The sequence below is a fragment of the Montipora capricornis genome, chromosome 6 (genome assembly GCF_036669925.1).
Source record: "Montipora capricornis isolate CH-2021 chromosome 6, ASM3666992v2, whole genome shotgun sequence".
Taxonomy (NCBI): domain Eukaryota; kingdom Metazoa; phylum Cnidaria; class Anthozoa; order Scleractinia; family Acroporidae; genus Montipora; species Montipora capricornis.
The window spans coordinates 20,674,752-20,700,642 of record NC_090888.1 but is presented as its reverse complement, the minus strand read 5'-3'; the positions used below and the strand labels follow the sequence as shown (position 1 = coordinate 20,700,642).

Genomic DNA, 25,891 nt, shown 5'->3' with positions numbered 1-25,891 from the left:
TATATTTAGCAATTGAAAGCTCTTCTTGGTTCTTAGCTCGCCGACCACATCTGCTGGAGATGCCCGACTGCGTCGAATGGAAATCCCTGCCATACATAGGTAGCTCCTTTAGCTCTTCTCGGTTATTTCACGATGCTGAGTCAGTGGTTGGCACATACAGTTGAACCCACGCCCCTATGTCCGCCCACTGTGCACAGGTAACTCAGTCGGTTGAGTACCGGGCTGCCATGCGGGAGGCTGTGAGTTCGACTCCGGCCAGGCCAATTCTCAGGGTCTTTAATTAACGGAGGAGAAAGTATGCTTTTGCAAGGAAGTAAGGAAGATAAACCGTAGGCCCCATCCACAATCCTTCAATGTTTATAATCTTATGGGAGTTAAAAGAACCCACACACTATTTGCAAAGAGTAGGACATGGAGTTCCTGGTGTTCTGGTCTGGCTTTTGTGGGACATTATGGTTGCACGAGAGCCGTTGAACAAGTTACGACTCCGACTTAAGATCCTCATTGGTAAATAAACTATGACTAATAAAACTATGTCTATCACTGCTCCTCCAAAAACGATTTCTTAGAGAGTTGCAAAACATCGGACACAGCCTCTCGTTCCTTTGAGCTAACTCAGATATTCGTGCAACGATTTCACATTCCTATGCCCAGTTCGGTGCATAACAAGTTTTTCAGGTACCCCCTTTTCTGAAGCTAAGGTACACGTGGTAGCCCTTAACGAATGATTAGTATAGTACCCTTCGAAATTTGCTTTCTTACACATATCAGCAACTACAGATCTCAAAGAATTCTGTACTATTGTTGAACGAGTAAACCAAACCTCATCACCTGCACTCCACTTCCGCTTCGGAATTAAATAAAATACACTACCTCCAATTACATACTTCTTGTATAAACGAACTATGCATCTCTCTGGATTCACAATGTTCTCATGATGCTCGACAACTTTTGCCTTGAATTTGCGATGCTGCAATCCTCAAACATAATTCTTTTCCGCAAAAGACGTGCACTTTAGTCTTGTTCTTTCGACTAAGTCTCCTTCAATAACTTCCAATTGAGAAAAACGGAGTTCTCTCTGTTCTTCGTCACTTCGAAGCGAAAAGTGCTTGCCAAATAAATAAACTAAAGTGTTAACTAACGTGCGAGGGTCATCTTCACCCAACAGTCCCTTCGACCACAGAATCTCTTCTTCGTCTCCTGATATTGGTTTGGCCTGTTTGACATTGACTCCCAATCCAGTACGTGTTAGAGTTTTCATTCACTAATCAGTGAAATATTGGAATAGTTTATATCTCGGATTTCGGAAAATGTCCAACTCTAGCAAACCATCCTCTCTTAAAGCTCTTTGCAATCCAGTGCAAATCTGATAAAGCGTATTTCGTGGATACTCAGAACCGTCTTTCTTCTTCATTTCATGGACAAACCTACTGAGCCAAAAACAGACTTCGAAATCGCATAATGTATAAAGAGTGTCATATTCGGGCACAATAGTAAAGCATCCACTTTTCTTTGTTCCAACGGTAGAGAATTTCGCTCTAGCGCCCATTCGTCACTCAACAAACTTTCATCTTCGCAAGACGACTGAATAGTACAGGAAAAACTGCTTTGAGTGATGAAATTATCATCACTGAAGTCCGATTCACTCATACTTCGACAACAGCTGAACTTGATCAAGCCGGTAATCCACAGTGCAAATTCCAGCATGAGGCAAACTACACTAAAATATTCAACTAAGACCATGACAATTTTGTTTTCGCATTTGTTCACGCACATAGATGTAATTTAAGTCCCTAGAGACTACATATATTTCTTTTTTTTACAAATATTCATCAAGCTGTTTTGCCGACATCTCAAACAATAGTGCGTTTTCTAGAAAACCTCACCAATGTGTTAAATAAGCATTTTATCGGCTTTGCACTCGGGGATATCAGATTATCCACCTCTGGTTCCGCCCGAGGGCTGCTCACACTTCGCATTGGAACTACAATAGGTTGATAATCACACATCGTAGTCTGATGCCACTCTGGTTTGAATAAATTTTCATGTAACTTAGAAAGTTACGATCGCTAGATCTTTGAATCTTACCTTTCTAAGATACATCAGGAGTGCATGACTAGGAGCGTATAATTTCCCTGTATTTGTGGAACGGTGTTTCTACAGACCGAATTATCTTAAGATTGATTTTTCCGCGAAACCAGAGCTTTCCAGCCAATCACAAGTCTTGCATGAGAAATTATTACCCACTCGTGCCAGCCAAATCGTATTTAAGAACTCGTCTAAAAATAACTTGATGTGTGAAAATGATGTTACATAGCCGACCCAGTATTGGAGAGGTGGGTTCCTTGTTATGGGCGCCTGGCTACATTCAGGTTTATTCAAACTATATGTATGTCTTATTTTCATGCCATGTCCTATTTATTTACAGATTCAGTATACGATACTAGGTGGACAGAACAATAGGACACGAAGTCCCCTACAAGGTTAAGCCACCCAACCCACCCCTGGTGAAAATATGTACCTAACCATCCCCATAAGCCATTAAGAAAAAAAAAAACAGCAGTACTTGTAACAATTACAGTAGAGGGAAAACATCACTTTAACACGAGCACAAAGTTAAGGGTCTTATACTAAGACATTTTGGGCATGCAATCTCATATGATCTTATGTTGTTCTGATAAGACTAACCTTAACTTCTCTAAAAAGAAAGCCTTTAGCTTACTTTTAAAAGTACTAAGAATGGTAATGCCCTTGATATTATTGGGTAAAGCATTCCAGGTATTGACTATACGTATGAAATAAGTATCTCGAAAACTAGACGTTGTTCTTGGAATGCAGTTATACTTTAAATTTAAGCCAGAGGAGCCACGCCTTGTAGAACCAGTAGCAAATGCATATCTGTAACGTACTTGGATAAATAAAAAACGTACAAGTGAGTTTTTACACCTTTAGAAAAAGACTAAGTCTAAGTATTCCAACCAGTAATTTAGTGGTAAGAGATTCAAAAGCACAAGTCTTTGCTTATAGCTGGCGTTCGAGTATTTGCATAGAAATTTAGTGGCCCTATGTGGAATGGATTCAATAAGTAATATATTTCTAATAACAGACTGAGAGGCCCACAGTTGACAACAATACCCCAAGTGGGATCTGACTAGAGCTAAATAAAGAGCCTTAAGGGCGTTCTAGGTAAGTCTCTGGAGCAGTTTCTCTTTATGAAGCCAAGCATTTTGTTAGTCTTTGCTGATATCTGTTCAATATGGTCGTTCCATGATAAGGTTTTTGTAACTTCCACTCCAAGATCTCTTTGGGATGACACGCACTTGAGATGGTCCATTCATTTGATGATGTATACACGGTCAAAGCTACAGAGTTTTCGTGAGATACGAAGATTCACACATTTCTTCGGCTGAAAATCTAATTCGTTTAGAGTAGCCCAGTCACACAGAATGTCCAAGTCTATTTGAAGGTCAGTCAAGTCTTCTGTGGAGTTAATACTTTTGAAACACTTTGAATCGTCAGCAAAAATTGCTAAGTTTGAGTTCTGTATTACATCTGGCAAGTCGTTGACGTAAATGAGGAAACGTATGGGTCCCAATATGGAACTCTGTGGGACCTCAGAATTTACTTCAGCCCACGAAGAATGACAACCATTTATAACAACCCGCTGCTTCCTACCAGTAAGATAATTTTTGAACCAGTGAAGTAAAGGACTACTAACTCCAACGTGCTTAAGTTTCCAGAGCAGCCTTGCGTGGCAAACTGAGTCCAAAGCTTTACAGAAGTCCAGATATATGATGTCAGTTTCTTTACCTTTATCAAGGACTGAAGCGATGTCGTGGAATACCTCAACAAGCTGACTTGCACAGGATACCCCAGCTTGGAAGCCGTACAGCGCAGTATGGAGAATATCAGTAATGTGAGGGACAAGTTTACGAGCGACACACTTTTCCTGGATCCTGGATACAATCGGTAGGAGCGAGATGGGTCTATAATTTAATACGTCAGCACGTGGTCCGTCCTTATGGACCGGAGGGATGTTGGCTTCCTTCCACGCTGATAGGTGAAGGCCAGTTTTTAAGGAGAAATTAATAAAGGCGGACAAAGAAGGAGATAATGATTTTGCACAGTGTTGCAGAATGATTGCAGGGAGTTTGTCTGGACCAGTAGCTTTTGATTTTTAACAGCACATTATCATATTATTTAGTATTCCAATCGATTAAACTCATTTTAAACGCAATACCTGTTTGTGTCATGATGTTTTTTAGGCCGACTCCTTGGAACGTAAGTGGACACAAACTATCATGTTGCTATTATGATTCATTTTTAGGTTAGGTGTGTGCCGCCAAGGTTATCAAACCCTGACCCTATTTGAGGGTAGAAAATCGAGATTTGATACCTCTTTTAAGGGGGTGACAACCAAATAACGGCCTCCCCCTGACGGCCGCGTGGGAGTGAGGCGCACACATACGGCAATACAAGCTATAAACGTCCCTTTTAAATCGCTTTGTTAAACTTGAAAACGTGTATGCAGGCGTGTAGTACAGTTGTTTTAATAGACCGTCAATATCTTTTTCGTTTTGCCCTTGGATACTGCATTTTAGAAATATCTAAGGATCACAATACCAAAAATAACAAAATGGATACCCCCCTATCGGGCAGCACATATCTTTATAGAGTATATAAGAGAGTCCCCCCTCCCCCCCTCCCGGGAAAAAAAAAATTGCGGTACAGTGTATTGTTTTCCAAAACTTAGCGAGTTCCTTACAAGCAATAATAGAGCTAGAGAGCGATTGCCATAAAGCTGATGTCAATGATGGCCAAATTTCTTCACAACTGACTTTGCATCCTATGTAACCAAACAACGCACCAGTGTCCGTCTTGGGTCGTTGAGGTCGCCTTTTTGTTTAATAAAACAACCATGGATTGCTGTGTGTTTCATAACAGTGCAAGTATTTTTTGTTTTTGTTTTATTACATGGATTGGCGTTATCATTGTTCAAAAAAGTGATTATTCTCTATAGCTTCCCTCTGCACACTGCTAAATCTGTCAAATCAATATAGATTTCTATTTTATGTAAAGAGCATCTCATTTTCCCACGGGCGCTTGATCATTCCGAAAAATGTTTGCTCTATAATGCTTTTTAAAATTCTTTCAAAGCTTAGAGTGCAAAAAGATGTATTGAGTGTAATACGGAAGTTACTATGCTTGAGATGTTAATTTAGACAGCTAAAAACTTGAGGTCGGAAACCAGAATCCGGAGTCATGACAAAACTAAGAGAGAAATGTTAAAGAACTAAATAAATAACTTGTAGCTAGAAACGGAGTAACACGTAAAATCCAAAGATAGCATAGTCTGCTAACTACGTTTCATTATCATGGATTTCCACCTCGGCTGACATCATAAATTCGTTCATAGTGTTCAAATGACGTCCAGAGCTTGGATGGTTGTAGTCTGGTACTCCGAGGCTAGCCTGGCAGGGCCACCTATGCCAAAGAGGTTGAAGGGTAGAAGGCAAATAGAGAGTGAGGAGTGATCCCGTAGCCATCCAGGCCGAGCCGGGTTTATACTAAGGCTGATAATCATCCCTTTCCCATAAGGGAGAAATAAATTCAGAAACAATAAGCAGAATGTGGACACTATTTCAAGAAAATGCAGCGGTCTTACCTCCTGGTACGACCACGGGGTTCGCTAGGCAAATTCAGCAGTACGTCCCCGGGCCAACCAGAAGACTAGATGCACAGTAAGTACACAATGCAATTCTGAGGCAAAATCCCCATAAGGACGTCAGAGGGTAAAAACAAAGAGGAAGATGGCACACGATTACCAGCCATCGGCCGATTGTAGCTACAGAGGTCTAAGATCCAACACGAAGAAAAGGAAATTAAGCCTTACCTCTTTCCACTGACCAAATTGCTAGATTTCAAGATTAAGCAGTACAGTAAACACTCGCATATAAGAACACTGATTTCAGGCTTCAGGCTGATCGTACCTTAAGGGGTGCTTAGTAAGAAATCAGTCTGAAAGTGTTCTTAAAATGTTCTTACAATTGGTTTCACAAATACTTCAAATTGTACATTACTTGAGGTTTAATTAACATACAAGCCTTTTTTTCCAATAGATTTTAAGTTTTTAATGGTCCTGAACACCATATTATTTTGATCACTGTCCTGTACTTTTTCCTTATTCTAATATCCTTTTCCTTTATGTTAAGAACATGTGCTATTTATATGGTTCTTTATTGGCCAAATTTTAGCCTGATGTTCTTAATCCACTTGTTCGTATATGTGGGTGTTTGATGTATTTCACGACGCAGAGGAAAGGCACACGGGATGGCTCAAGTTTTTGCAGCAACCTTGTCTTAACAGCTAAGGTCTGAAATGACAGTAACCTACTGAAGTAGTCTAAGATTAGTTTGTAATTAACGGGTTGTCTTTTTGAAATGGTAAAAAAGGAAAAAAAATAGTCGCTTAATATTACATTGAAATGTTACATTGAAGGCTTTTTAAGAGTCTAATTTCAAGACAAGACCATCTTCAACACTGTTGTAGTAGGAACCGTTATAAGTTGATGCAAAGTTTATCTGACCTCGCTTCTAAAATTAAGGGTGGGGGAAGGGGTGAGGTTGTGTTTGAGTGAACGAGACTTTTCGTTGCGCTAACTTTGTGTATTAGTAGATTATTTTGGGTTTGTATTCTTGAAATGGGCAACAACAATAACAACAAAAATTCTCCTGGGCGTCTAAAACGTCACAAAATGCAGTTGCATTTGTGCAGGGAAATAATTAGCAAGAGGAAGGGGAGGCAGCAGCTTCATCTGAACAAAAAGTACCTTTTTTGTGTGTTAAATGACAGAACCACTCAAAGAAAACAGAAGTTCCTAAAAGTAATCAGAATTTCATGTGAAAAGATCTGCCATTTTATTGTATATCATAAACATCAAGTCATGTCAAATCTTATTTGTAGGAAATATGCCCTATGCAAAAGGCAAATGGTCTAAATCTAAAAATGTGTGCTGCAAGCTACAAATTCAATGATGTCGGGGATGGGCTTGGGGTATATATTGCTATCATGCAAAAACCATCTACAACTATGAGAAGTAACTTGCCGACGCTAACAAAAAAGAGACAAAGAAAAACATCATGGAAGCTACAGCAGTAAGGATCATCAAGTTTTAGTTAACCGTGTTTATAATTTCCTTAATTTCTAAGTCCAACCAGAAGAATTTGCTAATATCTACAATCCATAAAAACGCCAATATTAAAGATGACATGTTGGTGTACTAAATACCTGTATGTCAAAATGACAAAAAATATTACAGAATAAATGTTTGGCAGGAGGTTGCATAACACCCATAGGAATTTACCTTTTTGTTTAAAAAAACATGTTTTCTCGTGATTCAACAGCTTCAGTGCCAACTCTACGCTACGATCTCTGATTCAAAATAGATCGTCAGTTTCATTGCACAAGACTTTCGTGCAAAATTGTAAAATTCATAAGATCACCTTTTCACTCCCCTCAAGTGGTGTTTACACTGTCTAATAGTAGCTGTTATAATGATTTACAGTTCTATTAATTGCTTTTAGAAAAAGCACTTCTTGCTCCTCATTCAGGATGACATACACTTCATCCATGCAAGCCGCCAACTAACGCCAAACACCACCAGTACTGCCTGGCACATGTGTACGGGCTTGTTGGACATCCTTGACAAAATGCCAGCAGTATCCGTGCCACAAGACAGGAGTACACTCCATAGAACAGTTGCTGTTACTATGAAGAATGGTGTTGTCAAACAGTGCACGGGAGGGATAGATGTGCAGTCAATATTAACAAACTTTTCTACAGCATTAGATCATTTCTTTTCATCAACTTGCCTCAGCAACTTGTCAGCAGAATACAGAAGATTGGACATGACCAATGTGAGGCAAAGTTGTGAAAACCTAAGGTACAAATGAAATTTTTCATTGAACAAACTTTGAGGATAAATTTGTGCCACCTAATCTCTCAAATACTTTTTTGAATGTATTTATCTTAAACCAGTTATATAAAAAAAGTATTATTCAAAACTAAAACTTAATTTTGAAAACATGAAGGGCATTACACAGCTGCAAGCAAATTCCAGAATTTGGAAATTATCAAGGACACCTTCTCTTCCTGTTCAGTATGCTTACTGTACATTATTTCTCTACTAAGCAATAAAACCAAACACTTATGTCTCAATAGGGTGTACTCAGGTGAGGCAAGGCATGATTTAGAATTGCTGAAGACAATTTGGTTGATAGACGAGTTTAACCAAAGTCTAAAAAGTGTAGTTAACTATCGTGAGGCTTTAGCACATTAAACGAGGCACCCGAGCTTAAAGACCAACTGAAGAAATTTCTAGTGGTGTTGACGGGAGCCTTCCCAACATGGAAAATAAGATCATTGCAGAGGTTTGTTATGCATTAAACCACATGCAAAGACCAACAGAAAAACCAGACAAAACTGTAGTCCAAACAAAGGGCCTTTATTCAAAGATTTGAGTGAGAGTGATTATTATCTTGTCAAGGGAAGTGGGAAGGAGGAAGGCGGTATCTTATTTTCATTGTCACTTACAATATCGGGTTGTTATTATTATAGTATTGGACAGCGGGATCCACTGAGAGAGCCATGCAAGCTCTCTGCCTTCATTCATACCATGGCAAAGACCATTTCACATATCATTTAATGTGGAGGAATCAATGGTGCTGCTGTTCAGGCCAGTGTTTGAAAAGTTGTACAAGAAGCCATTTGGACAAAACATGGTAAAAGGCCCTTTGCAGTTTACAATCACATGGAGAGCAAACTGCCCATTGGGAAATCCAAAAGAAAGCAACTTATTATAAAATAAATGTTCAAACCCAAAGTTTAGCGTACCTTACCTTTTTTTGGTTTAAAGTTTGTTGGCATGAAAGTGAACGAGCGTGAACGACGGGCCAAACGCAGCAGCTTTGGCCAAATTATGGCCAGAGTAAGCAGCCAGAAAGTAGAGAGAGTTGGTGATTTTACCACGGGAAAAAGTTTTAGAAATTGTGGAACGTTTGAAGGGTATTCTGACAGAGAGTAAGTCAGCTTATCACGTGTTTTCGTCCATGCATACCATTGAAAGTCTTCTTCTTGGTTTCATTTATTGCATGGAGAACCTCCCATTTGAAAATTACTTAGCTTACGTAGTGTTAGCTTCAGAGAACTAGAGCAAGATAGCTGGTTAAGGCTTTGAGTTTCTGCACATCCCCAAATCTCTAGGGAACTAAAACTTGGGAACTAATATAAATAACTACTGTCTAAGGGCATACCAAGGTCTATGATTCCCAAGTTGTACTTGAGCAAGCTGCTATCTTGAACATTCTCCACATCTCTCATTCTGTAAGAATGATCTTATCACCTACAAGCAAATTTAGTCCCCCCTTCTCTGTGTTCATTTCCAAAGAATCAGAATATTTAAGTTGAAAATTGATTACAAAATGACAACAAGAAATTAGTAAGTTCTAATTAGACCAGGCCCACGGAACAAAGCGACGTTAAGAGTGACACACCAAAGAGTATTCCTTTTTTAACATAAATCTCCAAGTTTTTCAAACTTTAACAAGTATAGAACTAAAATATAATTTAATTTATTAGTTCTTCGGTAGTACGTGTATACGATATGAGGAAATGGTCAACAACTGTATTAACAATAAATGAATATCAAAACTTAAAGGTCAAATGAAACAAACTGTTGGATTTTTTTTTTCTTTTTTTGCCTTTTAAAAGTGTACGAAGACCAAAACAAGCATCGTAACTCAAAATCACAAAGAAATTGTCCAATCTGAGCATATTGCTGGTTTTCACTCGCCTGATCAACAGCCATGTTTTCCAACGAAGACAAAAGGAAGCGTTTGCATAATAATAGAGTTAAATTCCCGGAGGATTTGGTCGGGGCATCAACATGGCCGCCTTTTCTTTGTTTAGGGGGACCAACATGGCGGTCGTGACGTCATGTGAAAACCGAGAATAAAGTAGAAACACAACTAAGACTACGGAAATATCCGAGGAACTCACGAAAACGTTTCTGAAACGGCCGCTCATAGAAATAGGAGGAATGAAAACTAGCTAACATTACTGTGACGTCACTATTGGTGAGTTGAGGATTGATGGTGCGAGTGTTCCTTGGAAAGTATTTGGTTTTAACTGTTTTTAGTCACTTTGAAAATGGCTGAGAAGGTCCGAGTCTGCGGTTTTTAACGTTGAGCCTTACCGTAGAGCCCTTACCAATGTGAACCGCTACCGATTCGGATGCTGCAACCGCCGATGACTCTATACGATGCAAACTGGTCAAGTAGATTTGTGAGCGTTCGTTTACTCATTTTTCCTGTGAAAGGTGGCTGTATAATTGTGAATAAATACGGTACAGTCACTCATTTGAGGCACTTGCTCTTGTTCTTTGTGGAGTTTACACATCTTTTCGGTACTGTGAAGCCATAAACGCGTTCCAAACTAAAATGGGTTTTTCCAAAATACAAAATTCCGTCAAAAAAGCCCACTTTCGTTCTGCATAAAACGTGATTTCCGACAGGAACTTAAAAGACTTGACTGCAGTAATATCAAAAGTTGGAGTGATATACTGTTAACACGACCGAGTCACAATTTCAAACAGTTGTTTTAATAGCTCATAATTACTCTGCACTCATATTTTCACTAAAAATATACAATCAAAAATTACGGGCAACACACGGACACAAAAAATGGGCTAAAAAACTGCAGTAAGGAAAAGGTGTTCTTGTCCACAAGACTACAGGCTGCAGACAAATTCCAGTATAGTTTATCTAACGCAAATGAACGATGCAGAAATTCTGCATGGCTTGAAAAAGTTTGATGCAGAAATTCTGTAAATCTTACTTTCTGATAAATTCTGTACATTTTCCACAACAACTGTGTGATGCAGAAATTCTGCATCTCAGCCAAGTCGCGGGAAAACGTTTGATGCAGAAATTCTGCAAATTTCATTTTCCGCTAAATTCGATACTTTTACTAACAACAATTGTGTGATGCAGAAATTCTGCACCTCAGCCTAATGGCTTGAAAAAGTCGGATACAGAAATTCTGCAAATCTTATTGTCTGATAAATTCTATACATTTTCTACAACAACTGCGTGATGCAGAAATTCTGCATCTCGACCTAGTGGCTTGAATACGTTGTATGCAGAAATTCTGCAAATTTGATTTTCCGCTAGATTCGATACTTTTTCTACAAAAGTTGAGTGACGCAGAATTTCTGCAAATTTTATTTTTTGCTAAATTCCATACCCTTCGAAAAAATTACCTGAAATTACATTGGCTACCAAACAATTGGCTCGGAAGATTTCCTCTTAACAAGGTTACCCAAAGAAAAAAAATGTATAATATTGACTTTAGGGTATATAAAAGGTAAAATATTTTCAAGAATCTCAAAAAGATCTTAAGGTTTCAAGTGCTGTTGGATATACACCTTCAAGCAGCATTTTAAAGGAAAAATTAAGAAGGAATAAAGGCGAAATTTTTAAAATAAACCTAATCCAGACGGGTTGAGCAGAGATGTTCTTTAACTTGAAGACCTTTGAACTACAATTTAACTGAGAAATTTTACCGAATATGGGACTGATATTCCAAGCATTCAGTATTTGCTACCCTCTTTGGATTTTAATCAAAGTATCATGATAAATATGCTATTGATATTTGTTTTTAAGTAATTTACTCTTATTTTTCAGTTAGGGCATCCACACCTTTGAAGTCATAGTGCGTTGAGCTAAATTCAAAATTTTTCACAAGTCTTAGAGAAATAAAGTTGTAAATATGTATTGAAGAATCTGAAGAAAGTGATACAGTCTCGTTGTGACAACCCTTCTGACAAGAAGGCATCTTACAAGTATTGAAACTGGTTCCAACCACCAGGCAAAAACAAATTTCCGAGGATCATGGAAAGGACAGTTTTAGAGGAGATAATGGGGTTTTCAATATCGTGTCGAGTGTTTTTCATGCGTGATGTTGGCAGGCTATTTTTCAAGAGGTTTTGAGGAAGTTGCCGAATTTAGTTGCGGTATGCGGTTCAACGAAGCCTGGGACAAATAAGGTCTTATGCCGTTCTTGTCATTTTGAATTCATCTTCAGGTCCTTCAATCTGACCAAGAACACGTTGACATTATCACGCGTCGAAATAAAGGAAGTGTAGTAATTTTCACTAAGAAAGAGCCATGGCTTTGCCGTATTGTAAAATTCGGGATCGTCTAAAATTGGATGACAATATGTGAAAACGTTGTTGATAAATTCTCGAAAAATGTACATAAATCTCGATTTCCACTTTTTGAGAGAAACTGAACAGTAAGAGGTAATTTTCTTCATCGATCTCAGTTAAAGGGTGTAATTAACAAGAGCGAAGGGTTTATTTTAATTTAAAAAAAAAGGCTAAAAAAAGAAGCTTTTAGCTGTGTTCTTTGCGTCACAGATGAAAAACAAAAATAATTCATGTGTTTGCGATCTGTCAACGCTAAGGTTCCCGCACACCCGTGATTTCTATTTGGAGTAAGTCCTGACTCATTTTTAAGAATATAGATATATTGGATAGACGAGTCTGACTCATCCATTTGTTAATGATTTCAATTTTTTTCGCCGTCAACATCTTCGCCCTAATATCAGGATAACATTTCCTCAAAAAGATTTCTTGAAACATTTTTGGTCACAATAATGGGTGTATTTTGATAAGCAAAAATCGGCGTTTCATATCGCCCAATAACGTTGCTGTTACCTCATACAGTGTTGTTGTGACAACCCTTCTAACAAGAAGGTCTCTTAAAAAGTAAGGAAACTGGTTCCAGCCACAAGGAGAAAACAAATGTGGTCACGGAAAGGAAGTGTTCTCAGTATTGCGTCAAGTGTTTTTCATTCGTGATGTTGGCAGACTATTTCTCAAGCTCTGTCGAGGAAATTGCAAACTTTATTTGCGGTATTCGGATCAGCGGCGCCTGGGAGAAATTTTGGGCCGTTCTTGTCGTTTTGAATTTATCTTCAGCTCCTTCAATCTGACCAAGAGATTATCACGCGTCGAAATAGAGGTAAGTATAGTAATTTTGACATCTTAGGAGGAGCCGTACCTTTTCCGGAATGTAACATTCGGGTTCCTCTAAGATTGGATGACGATATGTAAAAACGATTTTCGCTCTTTTACAGAAACTAATCAGGTCTGCATAATTTTCAACATCTCAGTTAAAGGGATGTAACGAGAGCGAAGGGTTTATTAATAAAAGAAAAAAAATGTTCTAGGGCAGTATAGATTTCTTAAGAACTCTCCGAAAAAAAAAAAAATAGAAAAGCTTTAAAGCCGAACACAAATATGATCACGGTTTATGATTATGGTTCAATGTTTTACCTTAAGATACACCATACAACAATGTTAGCGATTAAGCCCCGTTCAAACGGACGCAACAACTCCCAACAATGCAGGGACCTGCAGTGTATTATAGGAAGGATACGACCCATAAGACTTTGTAAACTCACGAAATTTGGCTGCCATCTTGTTTTCAACATGTTTATGCAGTTTAACACTTATGGCCATCCGTCAAACTGACATAGGACATTTCCTTACAATGACACGACGCAATATGCCATCTTAATATGACAAGCTTATCGCTGTAAAAAGAATGAAAACAGGCAGAATTAGAACTGACTTTAGTTCAACAGCAAATAGCGTTTCTATGCAAAGCCGCGCTGCTCTACAGTATTTATGTTTAAAAACCACTTTGAAGACGGTTAGCTTTTATTTGTTTTGCTGGGTACTACTATGTCAATACTCTAAAATAATCGATTTTCCTGGAGCTTGTCTCGTTAGTCTAGTGGATATTGGAATATGCAAGGAGAGCCCATCGATCCGGGTTCAACTCTTTAGCTCGCCTAATCTGCGTTGCTGTCTCTATGAAAACTGTAAGTAATGTGCGTGCGTGGACCCAAACAATCTGGTCCCCAGAGTCCGCTTCTTTTTGGTCGGCACCAAGAACACGGACTCTTGCCACTTCCATGGCAGCAAGTCCGCAAATAACGGACTTCCGGCTCGTCTACGCATGCTCAGCAATTTGAAATAACAGTAGTTGTTAACGGTTGCAAAAATAAACCTTTACTACCACTGCGCATAAATTGGAAGTGGCCAGAATCCGTGGTATTGGTGCGGACGAAAAGGAAAGCAGACTTTGGAGTCAAGATTGTGTTAGAAGAGGTGATCCAACATTGTTGCGCTACAGTTCGGTGATCATAGAACGAGAGAAATGTTGGGAATTGTTGGCTCAAAAGTGTGACTGGTTTCAAACTTCGTGCGACAACTCCCAAGAAAACGCAACAACATGCAACAGGGCGAGGAAAAGGACGCAACACGCAACACTTAACAATGATGGGAGTTGTTGGTCAGCATTGTTGCATCATTTTGTAAGGGACTCGTAAATTCCATAAAAGGAGCCCCATGAATAGACCTAATCGGATAATACAATTTTGTACCCAATTCAAATTTCCCGGGATTAAGATTTTTTGTGTATTGTATTTAATGCATGATAATGTACCATTGATATTTAAATATTTTGCCTTCACTACACAACCGAACTCACTCAAAGGTTGAGGCATCGGCGCGTTGGTCAGCCAGGCCCACTATATGTTTTAATTGCGACAATAAGCTCCCAACAAAAATGGATAAAATACATCAAGTAAGGCCCTACATGCGCCAAAGCCGGACACGTAAACCCCAAAAACCTCTTGTTAGGAAAAATAGGGACCGTGTACCCCCGACCAAATGCACTGGCGCTACCTTTGGGGTTTGAATGTCAATCAATGAACAAACAGAATGAAAAACAAATCATGAGACGTAAAATTACACAATAAAAATGAACCTAAAAGCGAAAGTACTAGTGGCAAGGCTGACCGTAGAATGTCTCAAGTTTCTCAACCGTCTCTTTTACAAACGTACTATCCATGAACCCTAGCATACTACGCTCGCACCCAGGTCTCTGTTCCGTGTCGGCAAAATATCAATTTATGCCAATACCGATTATCACAAATTACATATTTTGCCTTCACTACACAACCGAACACACTCAAAGGTTGAGGCATGGGCGCGTTGGTCAGCCAGGCCCACGATAGAGGCTAAAGATAGGGCTAGAGCTCACAGAGACAGAGCCTTAGAGACTTCTAGCCTACTGGCAAGAGAATCCTAACATAAATGTTCTTCGCTGCGACTGAGGCCCAACGACCATGACGCTGAAGATTCCTCTCCGAAACACCGGAGCTGGCAGCTGAAGTAGCTTCACCTGACCTAGCTGAATGAGTGCTAAACTTAGAGAAATCTGGTACAATATTCGCAAACGATTTTTAAAAGATTGCCTATAGGTAGAATAACTAATTAGCTTGTTTATAGAAACAAGGCGCATCCGATTGCTTGAAGCTGAGATTTCCCTGAAAAGGTACTCGTCTGAATTTTCAGGAATCTGGGCCTTATGCATATACAGCCTGAGTAAGGAACATGGGCACGCGATAGACGAAGATTCAGCGATAACGACCCATCTACTCTCCCTCAGTTGGTCCGTCTTACTTTTCTCTATGCTGATTGTAAGGTAGCCCTCATTAAACTGAACATCTCTGCTACTAATAACGCACAGCTCAAAACTTCTAAGAAAACCTGAAAATGCCAGAATAAACATAACTAAATTTCGAATTACGAATGACAATGGCTTGCTACCAAAAATTGAGTTCTTAGCTTTTCCTCTAATAAATAAATTAGGCAAACCAGGCAGGATAACCCAGTCATGGATAAATGAACTCCAATGGAACCATCCGAACACAGGATAGGCCAAAAGTGGGTTGACTTCCAAAGGGGAACGATCAGAGTTCCTTTAGCACTGCAAATCTCCGTGTGCTTAATACCTTTACACGTTAAATACACAGTGGGGCACAACCAGTTATTATGACGAGACCAATCCTGAGCAAACGCGTTAACTCCACTCGAACCAGGCTGGTAAAACCTTGAATTAAAGCACTGGATTTTGGCATTATAGGAACAAGCGAACCTATCGCAGGTATGTGGGCCCCATAAGTCGTCAACAGCATTGAAGACCGTATCGTTGATCATGTAGTCGTCATAATCAACAAACTTGCTTATATCATCCGCCACACTATTAAGGTCTCTTGGGATCCATTGCATGTCGATATTAAAGCATTAAGTAAACAACTTCGATGAATATCCATTGCAAGCTCCTGTAAAGCTGGAGTCCTAGACCCCGAATTAACGATCTGAATAACGTTCTGATTAACCGTAAACCACGTAACTGTCTGGGCTTTCAAGGACTCTACGAAGGCCTGCATTGATAAAGAAACGGCTAACAGCTCTCGGAAAGTAGAACTTTGAGCTCTCTCGAGGTCTGACCAGTTTTGATGGAACATCTTTCCCTCGAACTCGATGAAACTGCCGCAAGCTGAACCAGAGGCATCAGAATAGACGATCTTCGAAGGCTTGTGTCTGACAGGCCAAATAGATATACCGTTAAGAATTGCCACATTAGATTTCCAGAAATTCAACTCATGCAGAGCTTCAGACGAAAGACGAACGTAAGAAATCCAGGTTGGGGCGGTATTGATGACTGCGAATAAATTTCTAGACATAAGCCTAGAAACAATGCCAACGCAAGAGCCAAGAGAGATGATTTTTCCGCAAACAGAGGCAAGCTTACGAACTGGATGACAAGACGAGGAAAAAGCCAAAAGAGCCACTAAGTCTTCTTGTAAACTGTTAATCCGCTTGTCAGTAGCAGAAATTTCAGACGTTGGAAGTGTTGAGAACGGCGCCGAGCCAAGTAATAACCTGAATGGGCTCCCAAACGTATTTGGACTCGTTAGGCAGAAAGCCAGATTTAAGCAGATCTGCATGTACTTGCAAACTGGCGATCTTTGCCTTATTTTTGTCTGCAGCGGCTCCGAGACCATCATCCAAATAAACCACGATCGACTTTGCTTCAGATCTCCATTTCTTGACTAAAGGCTTGAGTAATTTAGTAAATAAATAAGGCGCGGAACTGAGGCGAAACGGAAGAACAGAAAACTGGAAAAATCTGGTGTGCCCTGGGGAAAACGTCCACGCAAATGATAGATACTTCCTGTGCTCCGGGAATATTTCCAGGTGATGGTAACCAGATTTTAAGTCAAAAGTAAACATAAACTCTGCAGGATTCAAAATCTCTTTCGCAATAGACAAATCCTCACACCTGAATCGGCATTTATAAAGGAAGTGATTAACGTGGCGAAGATCTAAAATTAAACGCTTTTTGCCTGATTTTTGAATAGATACTGACAAAGGATTGATGATAATAGGAGCTTCAAACACTTCAGTGACGCAACCATTGATAACGAGATCGTTGATGGCACTTTCGACAAAAACTGGCTGCTTCAAAGCCGAACTATTATTTCTAGCTGTGAAGGGCGGAGGAATTTGAAGAAGGGGTAACTTGTAGCCATATTCAATAACATCCAGGATAAATCGAGGCGCGTGAATGTTATTCCAGAATTTAAGGGCTCCACGTAGCCGTCCTTTAACGGACAAATAAACATCGCCAGATTGAAGCTCGAGAAAATTTCCGTTGGCGCGAAGAAACACTAATTCGTCGCTGTCATCATGAACAATGTCCGGATCCAGATCGACATCCAAAGTAAGTCATTTGGAATTCTGACCGGTATTAGAAGGAACATTAAACCGCAAATTCGGACAGGAAGCCCTCCAATGCCCGGGTTTGCCACAGGCGAAGCACAAACCAGATGCCGATCTCAGAGACGAAAGCAGCGGGTTTACACGCGAAAACAAGTTGGGCATCTGTGCGGCGGAAAACTGTGCCGTTGTTGAAGTCGAAGTGACATTACTTCTTTGCCGCATCGGGCGAGATGTGAAACGCTTCGTGGACCTAGCTGCTCGTGATTCGGCCCTGTATATCTTTTTTTTTTTCATCTTCTTCGTCGTCTGCGAGGTCATGGTGTTTATATTCGAGGACCGTCTTCCACCCTTACTACGATTTATCGGCATGTAAGATCAACTTTTGACGCTCTTGAAGCAGATCCATACCTTTATCTAAGACTTATTTGGTCTTGTCTACGTCGTTCCTTTCGAGGGCAATTTGAGCATCTTCAACGGCATCTTTGATAGCTTTGTTAGCTTTGTACTGCTCCTAGTTACTCTTTTTATTGAACTGAGGAACGGAATCTGGCTTCAGCCTCTTAATCTCGGACATCTGCTGGGAAGCGATGGACTCGTTAGACCGTTTAAGGTCAGAAATCGATGAACCCACGAGATCTTTGATCTGAACGAGAAGATCTTTGTTGTTTTCAGCGATTACTCTCCTGACGCCTGCTTCATCCATAACAAGGCCAGAAAAGTGATGAAGAGAAGAGAAAAACCTAAAAACGAAAGTACTAGTGGCAAGGCTGACCGTAGAATGTCTCAAGTTTCTCAACCTTCTCTTTTACAAACGTACTACCCATGAACCCTAGCATACTACGCTCGCACCCAGGTCTCTGTTCCGTGTCGGCAAAATATTAATTCACGGCAATACCGATTATCACAAATTACATAATGTGGAAATACCTGGTAAAATCATTTTATTCCCAAAGAGTTTGAATTGTGTACAACATCGGGTTAGCCGATTAGGCCTATTTGCTCTTGCCATTACATAGTTCAGTCGATTGATTTAAAAGAGAATATTAAGTATTAATAGTATGCATGAAAATTACTCAATTCTGATTGGCTAAGAGAAATGCAGCTTTCAGGTAACATAGTGCAGGAAAGAAATATTTCAGCGCCAGAAGAAGTAAGGCCTGTTTTAAACGTTGAACTTCACATGTGGAGAATTTAAAAATAATGCAAACAGGAAAAAGTTATTGTTTTCGCAAATTTGCATTAAATTCGGCACATGTGAAGTTCAACGTTTGAAACGGTCTTAATCAAGCAAGCATTCTGATTGGTCAATGAGCAAACTAATTTAGAGGTAGAAAAACAAATGCCGTCCCTAAATAGTGTATATTATTAATAAGTAATCACATAATTTTACTCGTGCAATTTGCAATAAATAATCACTCATAAATTGTTTCAAGGACTTCAAATTGCGGTCACCCTACGGGCTTGATCAATTTTGTTCGTGTATGAAAAAAATTATTGGTGCTTATTTATTGCAAATTGAACTGGAAAGCATGCGATTACCCATACAAAAATGAAGTTGTTACAGTCTGTGACAAAATTCCTTGGAATAGTACACGACTATGTACGTGTGACCTTCGCGGCTTACTCTCCCCTCACAACGTTGTTTGCAAGCGAGTTTCTGAGCCCATTTGCGAAAACAACATTGTGGGAGGGCAAGTTATTGCAAAGTGTTTCAATAATTTTGTCCGAAGCTGTAAGAGTCACTTGACAGTAAAGCGTTGCAAGTTTTGAAACATTGTGAAGATGCCATATTCTCGGTTAAAGGTTGTAGATCAATATTCGATCTCATTAACTCGAGCTTTTGAGCTCGATGTCATCGCGTCTCCAAGAGGTCGGTTTGTTGGCTCTCACTGCCTTGCTTCATTTCACAACCTTTGTGGACCACTGAAAATGAATACATTTTCGTACTGATACCACCGCCATGAAGTGCATTCGTAAGGTTGTTTTGAATAAAGGAGCACATGCCGTGTTTCAAAAAAATTTACAAGTGTCCATTTATGCCACATCACACGAAAATCATCGGCGTGTCAAAGTTACGAAGAAGCAACGCATTCCAATTTTGCTCAGTCCAGAGGTCACGTTTGATTAGCTATCTTTGACTTTCTTTGTATATTGACCAATCAAAATGCTTGGTTAGTTAATTACCATTAAATTAAATTTCCTCTCTTCTTTATTGCGTTACCTGACAACAGCATATCTCTTAGCCAATCAGAATTAGTAAATTTTCCAAGTACATTGCTAATTATTTAAGAGTGGAGTTAATCGCCCATGTCACACCGCGGCCATTTTGTCCCGGGAGACCAAAAAAGCATTGTTTTACCACGCCAAGCCTCACCCTCATGGTTTCCACTGCGAGGCTTGGCGTGGTAAAACAAAGCTTTTTTGGTCTCTCGGGACAATATGGCCGCCGTGTGACAAGGGCGAATTGGTAGATGCAAATTTATCCTAATGTTAGTGTAGCCGTCGTTTTCTTTCTTAACTTAGATGACCAATCAGTCTGATCTACAAAACAGAACTTTAAAGCTCGATTGTTTTTTGTCATCCGAGTACATTGCCTGGCTGACAGTTTTTGGCATCGAGGCTGTTGCTATCGTCATACTGAATGCCCTTACAATCATGATTTTCCTGAAAGAGCGAAGACTTCGCAAGCGTAGCATGTACCTTACGATCAGCCTGGCAGTTGCAGACATGTTTAATGCATTGTCATTGATATTGATCTCCTGGATTTTCATTCTGGGGAACGATTTTAACTCTTGGAAGATTAACTTTTTTGGGATCTACGTGGTGTTAGAAGCTTTGATGGCTTACTTTCCAACAGTCTCAGTAACAAACCTCGCTGCTATTTCTTTGGAGCGAATGCACGCAACTTTTCGTCCATTCAAGCACCGCCTCGTCAAAAAGAAACTGTTTGGAGCAGCTGTTGCGGCTGTTTGGATTACAGCTATTGTTCTTACAGCCATCATTTTGTCACAGTTGCTGTTCGACATTAGTAGGGATCACGGGAGTGCAGCATACATCTCATTCCTATTCTGTTGCGTTTTAGTTATCCTGGTTTCTTACTCGTCCATCGCTGCTAAGTTTTACTGTGGAGCTCATCCTCAACGTCACGGTGCAATCAGTAGAGAGAGAAAACTGACGAAGACACTGTTCATTGTAACGGTTGTATCGTTAATACTGTTGCTGCCCCTAAATATTTTTTACATTGTTTTTTTTCTTTATTCAGGCGAGCGTCGTTCTGAAACAATTTCTGATCAAACAGGGTGGCATTTACATCTAATGTACTGTGTAACCTGCTTGTTTTACGCAAACTCTTTTATAAATCCGGTGCTATATGCATTGAAAATACCAGAGTTTAAAAGAGCTCTGCTTGCCTTATTACGTTGCAGATTTCCTCGCTCGGAGCAAGTTCAGATTTTTTCCTTCTAATGAGATGCAATCTTTGAGATTTTATTGAGCAAATTAGTGAATGTGTGTTTATCAACTATATTGAAACTGAGCATACGAAATTTTGTCCGACCACTCTTAATTTTTGACTTGAGAAACAATTCGAAATGCCAAAATTTTGTAGTCAATTGTCTATTTATACGTTTTTAGCACGATAGTCGAGTTTGATATAAATATTAATTTTGTAAGACCACTGTGAAATTCGCGTTCTATAAAGTTGATGTATAAATGTATTCTGTTATATGACGGACAGTGTGGCATGGTTTGGCGAAGTGTACGACGAGATTTGTGAAAAACAGTGCGACTGATACGTTCCTCCGAACTTCAACGCCCTTTTCCGTCCCAGATCTCTATTTGGCGGCTGTTTTGAGTGCGCCTTACTTATTCCATTGTATATTCTATTTTATTTTTTTCCTTTATGTTTCGCTGCATGGCTACATCGAAAGAGGTGATATTTATATTCTAAAATTTGTGGAAAATATATAACTTGATACATAGAGTTTAAGTTTAATTTTAAGCTAAAACCTAAGAAGACACGTACAAATTACTTAAAATTTTCATTTTTTAATCGCTACTTGACAGATTGGAATAGTATTCCATTCAAAATTATGTATGCACCTTCGTGAAGCAGTTTTAAGTCCTATCTATTAGATCATTTGTGTCAATTTTAAAACAGGTGTAACTCGTGAGTCACAAGTATGTAATTTAATTAGGTTAGCTTTGTGCCGCATTTAAATTTTACTTCTTAATTTTTTCAATGTTTAATATAGGAGAATATTCTTTGTATGGGAATTTAGTTTCCCCCAATTATTCTTCAGTCATGCACTTTTGTATTTTCTGCAACTTATTTACTTTTATAAGAATGACAAAGTAATTATTAAACTTAAGTACATTACTGGTACATTAAAATAAACAAAACATATGAGGATCTATGTCACAGTGTCCGAAAATAATATTGGACATTTGCACTAAGCAGATAAACTTTTTTTTGTAACTCAAGCGAAGGCAATTTCAGGACCCCAAGTCTCTCCTGATAAACTTTCTCTGATCCGCAAATGACTCGAGTAACTCGTCTCTGTATGGACGTACCTCACTAAATACGGATTCCAGACCTGACAACCATATTCCAAAATTGGACGCACTAAGGTTTTATATACTGTCGAGACTCCCGAGACTCCTTCAGAATTGTTTGGACCAAAGGTTCGCCTTATCACACCTAGACAGTACCTTATAAATTGGCTTTAGGAAATATAAAGTTTGTATTGTAATCCCAATACAGGGAAGACTCCAGCCAGACACCAAGCCGCTTGTGGTGATTTACTGCTGTCAAGGGTTTGTCGGACAACCAGTACTCAAGATGAAATGGATCCTTGGATATCGATAGGTGTAGGACCTTGGACTTTTCGGACTTCAGAGTAACAAGCCAGGAGTTACACCGGTCATAGGCACGATGGAGGTCAGTTTGAAGATCTTCACAATCCAACTCTGAAGGAACTTTCCGATGAAAAATACTGTCGTCGGCAAAGAGTCCACAGTTACACTTAACTGCTAAAGGAAAGTCATTAATATAAACAAGAAAGAGCAAAGAGACCAAAGTACGTTTTTTAGGCACGCCAGATATGGCCATCATGCATCAATTACTACTCTTTGCATTCTTGTAGTCAAGAAATCTGAAATCCATCCCAATAATTGACCCTTGATTCCATGATGTTGGAGTTTTAGTAGCAGGTGCGAGTGGGAGACTTTATCCAAAGCTTTCGCAAAGTCTAGGAAAATTGCATCCACAGAGCCACGCTCTTCAAGAATACTAAGCCACTCGTGGACAAGCTGGAGCAGCTTAGTTGCCTATTAAAACTGAGAATAGAGTAAAATTCCCAAAGGCCTGAAGGGATATTTGTGACTAATGGACCCAAAGCGAATGCATTGTAAGTATATATAGGAACGTATATCAAAGTCTAAAAGATGTCGTTTTGTCCGTTTCCGAAACATCAATAAGCTTCTCTTGAGAATGTACCGTTAAACACCTTAATTGCAAATCGTTCAAGGTGTCAGTATTTCCGTGGTGTCCTTTTAATTTTAACTCACACTTTCCATTATAAACAAACCTTATATGCGTTTCTTTCAATTAAATCTCAAGTTTTCCAAAATTCTCCAATGAATTCATAAACCTAGATCGCATAAACCTAGACCGAAATCAAACGAACAAGCGAAGGGAGAGGGGTGAGAAGAAGGAGCGAGAAGCCGCCTGCAATTTTCCAATCATGTGTGACGAGCACAATGTCAACTAGCAACCAATCATTGCGCGCCTTGTGCAAGCATTGGCGGAAATACAAAGATGTAACTGAGATTTCATGTACCATTAGCGTCTCCCTGTCCATGTTTCTACTTTGTACGATTCGTCGACAATGACAGCTTACAATCTTTTGTGGAAGTTATTAGAATGTCCTTTCAGCACCTTGAGAAATGATAGCGACCTTAATTAAGCTTGTCCAGCATATCATCTGCCGATGCGAAGACTGGCTGGAACTTCCCTTACGTTCTAATCCGCTACGCTCAAACGTAAGTAAAATATTTTCTCCCTTAATGCTTAAAAATTCACAACAAACAACTTCCTAATGGTTGGTTGCTCAGGTATTCCACCAAAGGACATCTATTGGTTGCAATCAGATTCGAATCAGATGGACATCCTAGACAAGAAGATACTTTATACTAGCTACAAATACAAATTAATAAAAATGCTTAATGAGGAAACGTCTGATATGTCGTCCAATACATATAATATACAGATTTAGCCAAGCCTAAAAGCGGAGCTCCCCTTTCTAACCCCAGAAAGCAATTTAGTGTATATGGAAACAATCATACTTCTGCATAAAGTACAAAATTAATCGTCATTAGTGTGTACAGTTTACATAGCCTGCAGAACAGGCGTTTTTTGGCAGGCGGACGCTTGTTAAAGTTCTAACGTTCGTAATGGGCCGCCATGTTGAAAGAACACAGCTGGTAGAGGACCATTTCGTACTGTCCTCCTCTCACTGAGTGCTTTTTTTTTTTTTTGACTGGCCTCAGGCCTCTGTTAGTCTTGCTATCCAAGATGTCGGCCAATAATTCTTACCAAAACAAAAATACGCCTGCTTTTCAGGCTACAGTTTACAGTGATCAAACACCTCTGAGTTTACAGCATTAAACAAACAAGCCTTGCAAAGAATAACCAACAGCTCCTGGCTTGTTTATTCTTACTGGCTGTAAGATTAGTGAAAATAAAAGGCTTTCGAATTGTCCGCGTTTTGGTTTTCCCGGATGTTGCTTAAGACATTTTGTACCATTTACTACGCTGCTGACGCTTTACAGATCTTTGGTTTCTCCTTACCTTTTATATGGCCTTACGGTCTGGGGTCAGGCACTTCAGATATATCTTAACGAGGGCTCAGGGGGACATTGGGGTCAGCAAAACCGAAGAAAAAATCATCCAAAGCCGCAAGACCGCAAAAAAAATTCGGCCAAAACCGAAAAACGCATACAAAACCGTCACAAAACCGATACAATGGTGACAATTGCAGCGTACAGAACAAACTACACTAACACTTTATTTCATCAAAGTATTTGTGAATGTCGTGCACTTGTCTAAAGCCTTCATATCTTTTAGTACCTGCTAAAATCATAGGCTTTATTTCTGCCGCTCTCTCGAGCGCGGACTTTGTGGCCTCATTTTCCGTAAAGCAGCTGGTAATGGAGCCAAGTGAACTTAGGGGAATTTGCACACAAGTCCTCCCTAAAATTTCAATTTTGCAATCGCAAAAAGCTATAGCTCTGGAAACTTCAATCAAAACTCTCTGATTGAACATTTCTATTTGATAACTAAGACCTGACAGTTAGTTTGGAGATTCGAATGGAATGTTTAATCTTGGTCTACTGACATGCAATTGCATTGAGGAAGCTAACCGGTACTGTTTGTTCCTTGTTTTACATGGAAGCAGGAAGGTTAAATGTGGTAATTAGTAGACACTTACTTAAAACAGGAGTCCCCCCCCCCCCCCCACCCGGGCACCGCTTCCATATCGCGACGTTGCACGAAAGAGAAAATTCGTCGATGTCCCTAACCCTGGGAATTGTTGTCATCTGCACTGACTTCGTCTCTACTTTCATCAAATTCTTGCTGGCCTTTATCAGAGTCACTAGCTTCTCACTCATTTCATGCTCGTTCACATCTATCTCCATTGGTTCCTTCATCGTCGTCCACTCCGCACCAACTCGGGCGTCATTCGACACGCGTGATCCCCTACCATGACATCTAGTTGGTCACGCATTCCTCTCAATAACTTTTGCGTTTCGCGGCTATAGAGTGTTTTCATGTGACGTCTCCGGGAATTGAGCTCTACTATCACTCAAACATTTTCTTTTGTTTCGGAGGAAAAACAAGGTTACTGATCACGTGAGTGAAAACAGGCATCTTGAACCCTAATGGGACCTTACATTCTGTTTATCAGGCTCTAGTACAACCTCATTTCAACTACTGCAACATTGTTTGGGGAAACTGTGGAGTAACTTTGCAGGAGAAACTGCAAAAACTACAAAACAGAGCAGCCCGTGTCTTGACCTACTCTAACTATGACACTCGTGTTAACAATTTATTTGAACTCTTAAGATGGAAATCCCTAGTCTCTCAAAGGCAAATTAAAAGAGCAACAATGGTATTTAAGTCCCTACAGG

General features: G+C 39.6%; 2 protein-coding genes across 11 annotated transcripts in view; both read left to right on the top strand.

Annotated features, from left to right (window-relative positions):
- LOC138051761 (contactin-6-like) overlaps positions 1–10,418 on the top strand; it is a 55,484-nt gene extending 45,066 nt beyond the window's left edge. For 2 of the 10 annotated variants that reach the window (XM_068898014.1, XM_068898013.1), the window contains 2 exons: positions 7,584–7,942; positions 8,617–10,418. In XM_068898014.1, coding sequence (XP_068754115.1) covers positions 7,584–7,942; positions 8,617–8,704 — 447 coding nt within the window. In that variant the 3' untranslated portion in view covers positions 8,705–10,418. The other 8 variants (XR_011132904.1, XR_011132902.1, XR_011132900.1 and 5 more) reach the window with 8 other exon arrangements.
- Positions 10,419–12,714: 2,296 nt separating this feature from the next.
- Positions 12,715–23,935, top strand: LOC138051767 (histamine H2 receptor-like). Its single transcript, XM_068898022.1, has 2 exons — positions 12,715–13,082; positions 20,225–23,935. Exon 2 carries the CDS (start codon positions 20,225–20,227, stop codon positions 21,164–21,166), a length of 942 nt encoding a protein of 313 aa, XP_068754123.1. The 5' UTR covers positions 12,715–13,082; the 3' UTR covers positions 21,167–23,935.
- The last annotated feature ends 1,956 nt before the right edge of the window (positions 23,936–25,891 follow it).

What these genes read in the sequence shown, in the direction of transcription:
- LOC138051767 (XM_068898022.1), top strand. Translation starts at nt 20,225, where the DNA reads ATGACCAATCAGTCTGATCTACAAAACAGAACTTTAAAGCTCGATTGT.